Raw genomic sequence first — 7,336 nt, forward strand, 5'->3', positions numbered from 1 at the left:
AGGAAATAGACGTATATAAGGAATGTAAAGGCCTGAGTATAATGCCTCCCTTGTCACGAACAACGTTTACTGTTCGACCAGTTTCAACCGAACTCGAGTACCAGATATATGGTTCACGGCTTGGAGAGTTGTTCTCTTCGGAAGAAGAGAAGGAAACCGCCACTGGAACTATCAGTTAGAAAGGAAATATTGCCATATATATCTTACCGAAAAGAACTTACCAGATTGAAAGCTGGAACATCAATGCAATCCAGAACCAAGCATTTCCCAACGCGCTTGCCCCAGCCGTGATATCCGGGGACACAGGGCCAGGCCCGATCTTATTCGGTGCGAAAGAGCGGGCACAGATGGTAGCTATGGAGCCCAAGATCTGTGACACTAATAAAGTGAAGCAGATATGCATGCGCGTCAGTGTTTGCAACAGGATCATACCAAAGCCTAGCCCCTGTAATGCGTCCAGAACACCGAGCCATAGCCACAAGCTGCGTGATATCAGAGCCCCTGAAGTATATCCGCCTGCCCAGGGAAGGAAGAGGCCTGATCCAGACGTTCCCCACCAGATTTGTGCCCAGCGTGGCGCGCCGAGGCCGCAGGCGATGACGGGGAGAATCCAGCTGTGCGATTTGGATAGTTGTGCTATGAATAGAAGCACTCCTATCCAGACGACACCGAAGAAGCCGACGCAGAGAAGCAGTATCTGCCATGGTTTGGCATGGTTGGAGATCCAGAGGACTAAGTATGAACGGATTAGCTCAGATGTGATTTTGTAAAATAGAAATACTCACAGTTCCAATTCCGGCCATACGGGGCACTTAAGAAGAAATTCTGAAGAATGACCACAACCCAGTTCCACAGCACGATCTTCCGTCGGAAGACAGACTTGTAGAACGAAGGAACTTTGCCCGGGGTCTGTCGGTAGTAATCGGGTAAACCGAAGAAGACTAGCAAACCGATAGACCATAGGAAAACCGTGATCGGGGTGCAAATAGCCCTGTTATTTGTGTAAGCCTCATAATTAACGTCCATAGGAGGTGATACACCTACGTCATTCTCCAAGTGTTGGTGATGCTGCCCTGGATATTTGACGCACCAGCAGCGGAGGCTTTGGTCAAAGTAGACCCCCAATACCACAGCGCAATAACATAGGCTTGTTGCGTGCCCTGAATCAGACAGGCACGAAACACCCATTTCTTGACCGGGGCACCACTCTCGTCACCGAAGTTGAGGGAGAAGAAGACAGAGCCACTTGACGAGGCCGCGGCATACACGGCGCTTCCCACGTTCTGGATCCAGCCGCGTGCGAATGAGTTAGGCTCAAAATGAGCAATGCCGATAATTAAAAACGCGAGTCCGTACAGGAACCATGGGACTGTGAGAACAAGCACCGACTTGCAGAACCGAAAGAAGAACCACCAGAGACAGGAAGTGACTAGATACACTGTCGCGATTCCGTACAGTTTCTCGGCTGACTGTCCCACCTCACCGGTGAGTAGTGTAATCTGGTAAGAGTTTGCAGCGATGATCTGCCCTAGACCGAGGAAGAGGGAGTAGACAGGCCAGTCGCCGATACGCATCTGCATCCACTTCTTCAGTCCAGTAGGTGGAACGTAGTCGTCTCCAAGCTGGAACTCGTCTGCACCATCTTCTTTGCGCCCTGGAACTCCGCTATCGTGGGAGGTTGAATCATCGTTAGTGATGGATTCTGGAGGAGATGTGCCAGTTTTGCCAAATAGCACGGAAGGGGCTGATGATTGATTCCGGCCCAGACGAGCGTCTCTGAATCGGTCGAACCATTTCTTTTCACTCTTTTCGAGATATTGCTCAATGCAGAGCTGAGTATCAGAGTTGGAGCCGCTGAGTTCCTCGAGCCTCTTTTCGAAGACTCGGTAATACTCGCCATTGCTGTCCGTGAAGAAAGGGTCTACCTTCTGAAGTCTGTAGTCTTTCTTGTCTCCAACAACTGAGTCAACTGATAAAACAGAGGTGCTACTTAGACGGCTTCCTGGCTCTGCCCACGGTCGTGAGGGAGGGAGAAGTGTGTCTTCGGTTCCCACTGTGCTGGGAGCGGTTGAACTCGAGGGTGTACCTATTGACCGAGCTAGAAGAGATCCCTGGCTTGATTGTCGGGTAGAGAGAGCATCTTTGGTGAAATGAACGCCGGAAGATTGAGTATTATGTGGCGGGGGAGCCGAATCAGTGATAGGATAATCATCTTCCCCGTAGACAGTCGAAAGCATCTCGTCATCGCTATCATCTTCTGCCTCTGGAGAACTTCCTCCGTTGTTGTCATCGGTCTCAACTGCAGCGCCTTTTCCAAGATCTCGTCGGCCGCGACCGCCAAATGCAAAGTCGCGACTCAAACCTGACCTTAGACGTCCATCCGCGCCAGGACTTGGGTCCCGACTGTAAACCACAGAGCCTCGCTGTAGCGATGACGAAGTGCCAGGGTAATTAGGGCACTGAGACGGAGGAGTAACTGCTCCACCCGACAAGCCGACCCTTGGAGGTGCAGACTGCGGAGTCATCATTCCATAGATAGCATTATATGCGGAAGGAGAAGCCGGGGTTTGACTTTGGGTCTTCGCGCTCTCTTTATGATGAATGCGAAGAGCAGTGGACTGTAGAATCTCTAGATCTTCAACCCACTGGGCAACAGGAAAGCGTTGTTTAGCAGATCTAGCTCGCATCATGGCTCTCACCTCTGGCTTGGAATTCAGAGCACTGTCGATGGCTAGCTTAAATTGCTTCAGAAGATGCGAGGTTGTCGTCGACTCAACAGTGTACCACCAACCAGGCATTTGACCAAGCCCCCCCACTCGAGCACCAATTCCGAGAGCACCTTTTCGGCCGAATTCAACGGCAACAAGACCGAATGGCTCGTCTCGTGAAGGGATCAATGCGAATTCTGCACCCGAGAAAATGAATGGCGGCAGCACAGTAAATTGAGGCTTCGAGAACACACGCCCAGGATAGAGCTTCACCATCCGGTCCAGTTTCAAGGCAGCGAATTTTCCATACAAATCAATTAGCGGTCCGATGCAAATGAGCTGCACGTTTGGCCGAGATTCCAGAACAGCGGGCATGACATCGGCGATGAGATCGATTCCCTTCTGCATGGACCACCGTCCAACGAAGACAAGTAAATCGGCATTTGGGATCTGCTCAAGCCCGGCCCATTCCTGAGCTTGCCGTCTGAGTTCTGCACGACTTGTCTCGTACTCATTGTCAATGCTGATATCGCTCTCTTTTGGTAGCTCCTTGTTCCATTCACCGGTATCCGAGGGATCAGGGTTCGGCAGAACCCCAACTTTCTTTAGACCCCAGAAAATTGGATAGCGTGCATATGACCGTTTCCCATACTTCTTTGATACACCGACTGCGCCAAAGCCCTGTTGGTGGAGTCGGAGGTAGCTTGCACCTGCATGCAGCAGATTGAAGATTTCGCCGAATTGCACATAGCGAGTGACAATCTCCGGGTCGAGGTTGAAGACAGATGCTACTTCGGACTTCTCTTTCTGTGTCCGCATTGGCCACAACCCTTGAAACTCGGCATTGTGAAGCGATAGACAGATGGGAATGGTTTCGGGAAGCAGGTAAAGAGGGGCAACCGAACCATGGTAATCATTGACGTGATAGAGGTCGGTAGGAAACCGCTTCATGGCCTGAGCAATGCACTGATTCCAAGCAGAGTAGTAAATGGCGCTGTTCAGATCATCCATGCGGGCAGGATAGGGCTCCAACGAGGTCTGTTGACGGAAAACGGGGGCGTCGAGAAGAATGTAAGTGATGTTTCTCAAGACGTGGTACTGGATTTTGACTTCGTATGAGTTGCCCAAGATCATGACAAACATGGATTCGGCCGGCTTGTCAACGGGGTATTCCACGTCACCCACACATGGAATGACCCAGATGAGATCTTGGTGACCGAGTTGTTTACCCATCAGCTGTGCCATGACACCGAGCCCACCGATCTTAATCCTGATGCCCCAGTCGTCGAGGTCGTACTCTATAGTTGCAATGAGAACCTTTCGTCGGCGCGATGCTCGATTGCCAAAGGCAGAACTGCTCTGAAGAAATCGGGACTTGTTTGCGAGGCGCAGAAATGGATTCATGGAGTGGCCATCCTCCAGATGATGCACCTTGAACCTATCCAGGAAATCCAGTGAAATAAGTGTTTGCTTCTCGCTAACCCCAACCTGATTGAATTTGATCCTGTAGAAAGTCTTCATGAACGCATATGCAACACTCGTCGCAGTTATTACGGGAACAATACAAAGAAGAAAAAAGAGAGCCATTTGGACAAATTTTGATCCGCTCGGCACAAGCTTGAATCGCAGAGTTCCATCATCGATGTGGATGCTCCAGGCTAGGTGTGGATTGGGCGGATGTTTGGTGATATTAATGCTGGTAACGCTGAGGGATGATGGAGGAAGACGATCCAAAATGGAATCACCATCCGAATCACCATAGACATAGCTCTGGTCCGGTTGGCCATTCGGGTTGATGCCCCATACATTTAGCTGGCCCTGAGAAGGCCATTCAGCCATGAAGCGGTAGATCCAGGTGCCAGTTTTATCCTGCTTTACCACGTTGTCCAAGCCGGAATCATAGCCATATTCGTTAAACGGGCCATTGAAATAGAGATGAGGCCAGCGTCGCTGGATAGCAGGATTCCAGCCGGGGCCATCGCCCTCTTGGACGTAATCACTACTGCCAGTCAATCGGCTCCAGTACTCGACTCGAACGTGCTTTCCTTTCCATCTTTGTTCCTTAGTCCCTGACCAAGGCAGCTCCTTGATGGTTGCATTGCCTCCATAGTATGGCTTCCAGTCGCTGTAAGTGCTACCGAAATTTGTCGAGTATCGGTACTTGTCGGCACCTGCCGCATGCTGTTCAATATAAAGTTCGCCATTCTTATGTTGGTGAAGGAGACTGATTGAGTAGTTTGCTGCTGTGAAAATCATGGGATTGTCATGCTGTCCGATTCGGATCAAGAAATGGTCAATGGCCTCAGTTGTTCTTCCGTCGACACTGGTTGCGTTCCTGACGGTCATTCGATGGATTCCATTATATACTCCCTTCAGAGTCGCCATCCAGACCCATGTAGATGGAAGTTGTCCGGTCCAGGCCGTCTTCTCCACGGCGATATTGCCACATTTGACACTATCCAAATTGACGGAAGGCTTTTTACCAGACTCAGTTGAGGATTCAAATGAGATGGACTGGGTTACAGAAGTGCAGCTCATTTCTGTTGAGAAATAGAGCGCAACCTTCATATCCTCGCTCTTGCCAGGCCGAACTTTTGAAAGCACTGGAACATCATGGCCTGGGGTATACTTGGTGATCATAGGTCGAGGAAGCCGGAATTTTCTCTTCGGAACATAGGCCCTGAACTCGTATGGATGGAGAGTCAAGCTGTCAAGGCAGCCATTCCATTTTGTAGATCCATTCAGATGCAGTTTGGTTGGACTGTCCTTGAGGGTGAGCTCATCGTGGGGATAGAAGAGATTCTTGACGGTTGTGTTAGTGTCAAATGGAGCAACCAATGCAAGATTTGGATCCGAACAGTCGAAGTCGTAGGTCACCGTGCGATTGTCATTCTGGTAGAGCAGCCACACTGTTTGGTTGCCTTGTCTGCCCAAGTCTTGCACTTCATAGTAAGGACTGCGCAAAACCGACCACATGCCGGTCTCAGTGGGAATACCATTGGAACCAGGAAAGTAGACATTGTGTGTTTGATTTGATAGCAGCTGCATCCACCATCCGTCGTTTAGCGCGGGATAGTCCTGTCGCATCTGGTACATATGTTTCATGATGTTCCGAAGCGGATGAGCTGGGTTGCGATGATCGTAAGTGGCAGCCACATCGTGGCACCCCAATCGGCCAGACTCGATGGGCCATTCAAAATATTGGCTTGAGTTCAAGTTGAAGCAACCGTGAGTCTTCCACGCTGTCGCTGGAGACATGGCCTGACGGCCGTAGATGTAGTTGGAGGCAGTCGCGTCCAAAATGTAGAATGCCTGCTCTTCTCCCCAAAGTAAAAGAGGAATGCCAGGCATATGCAAAGTTGTGATAAAAAGGGCTAGAAGCTGTCTTTGGACACCGAACTCAACAGTTGGCCAGCGAAACACATCCTGGTTCGTCGCTCCATACATGTGTCGTGGATCAAGTTCACCAGTGTTGGCATTAAGTAGGTCATTCGTGAGCACCATCTCATACCATGCCTCGGTCCAGTTTACTGGAAGGTCGTAACCCGCGGCCAGATTGCCATCCATTCCCAGAAATCGAGTCAGGGACCGATAAATTGAGTAGTGGAAAGCGGCTCCGTCGATGGCTTGCTGACCAGGATCCCGGATATAGGTAGACTTCGAGGTATTTGTTAACTTGAATGCTTCTTCAAGTGTCTCAGGCTGCATGTCTGGCTGTCGGCCACGACCAAGGAAGACTGAACCAAGAGTGTTTCCAACAGTAATTTCTCCTGGAATGAAGAAGTTCTTCTTGCCAACTTGGCGAGCACACTCCCGATATGCACTAGAAATGTCGCCCAAAGCATCCACGGTGGATTGAGTTGCCTTGTCATATCGGAAGCCGTCAATGTCCAAAGAGTTTATTATCATGCATGAGTGACGGATAAGCCTATCTCTGACACTGGGCACCCATTCGCGGAGACGATCCTGCACAGATGCAAATTTCGCCAGCTCGCGCTCCCAGTCAGGAAAGACACCAAAGGCTTCAATGTCACCATACTGGTCAAACTCACTATTATAGCAGCCTTTCAGCTCTTCAGTAACATAATCCTCTACCGGGTACCCAGTCTGGTTCCAGAAACGAGGATAGTCGCAGGTTTCGTTGTAGCTGTTGCCAAAGTGGAAGTCAACATAGTGACGGTCCGACTTCCATTGGGCTTTGTGCTCTTTGACAGAAAATGGAGTAGTTGTGTTGAGATAGCCGTCAAAGCCAATGAGATCTCCCAGCCTGAATTCTGGTGAGTATACTCATTTAGGCAAAACGGGACAATTCTAGGAAACTTACGTGGCCACAGTATTGTCAAATATGACATACATACCACGTGAGTGAATCTCAGTGATAGCGTCTCTCCATACTTGGATGGTACCATAATGCTGGTCGAGCAAGGTAGTGTCAAGAGCGGAGTACCCGTCTGAGCCCCATGGTTGGTTCATTAGCACCAGTCCTGCAAGGTAGATACCCTAAAGGACGATTGTCAGTAAACATCGTATAGGGCTCCTGACCACGTCTCAGAACTGACTTTAATACCCATGCCTTGCAGGTAATCCAAGGTGTCAACCAAACCGACCACATCCCCGCCATGGCGCAT

General features: G+C 50.0%; 1 protein-coding gene across 1 annotated transcript; it reads right to left on the bottom strand.

Annotated features, from left to right (window-relative positions):
- Positions 1-113: 113 nt before the first annotated feature.
- Positions 114-7,336, bottom strand: PFLUO_LOCUS3935 (3-glucan synthase ags1; the record flags this gene model as incomplete). The annotated part of the gene is made up of 7 exons (XM_073781235.1): positions 114-162; positions 222-378; positions 433-732; positions 786-991; positions 1,045-6,975; positions 7,033-7,208; positions 7,268-7,336. The coding sequence occupies 7 exons, from the start codon at positions 7,334-7,336 to the stop codon at positions 114-116; spliced, it is 6,888 nt and encodes a 2,295-aa protein (XP_073638010.1).

This window comes from Penicillium psychrofluorescens (assembly GCF_964197705.1).
Source record: "Penicillium psychrofluorescens genome assembly, chromosome: 2".
NCBI classification, from domain to species: Eukaryota; Fungi; Ascomycota; class Eurotiomycetes; order Eurotiales; family Aspergillaceae; genus Penicillium; species Penicillium psychrofluorescens.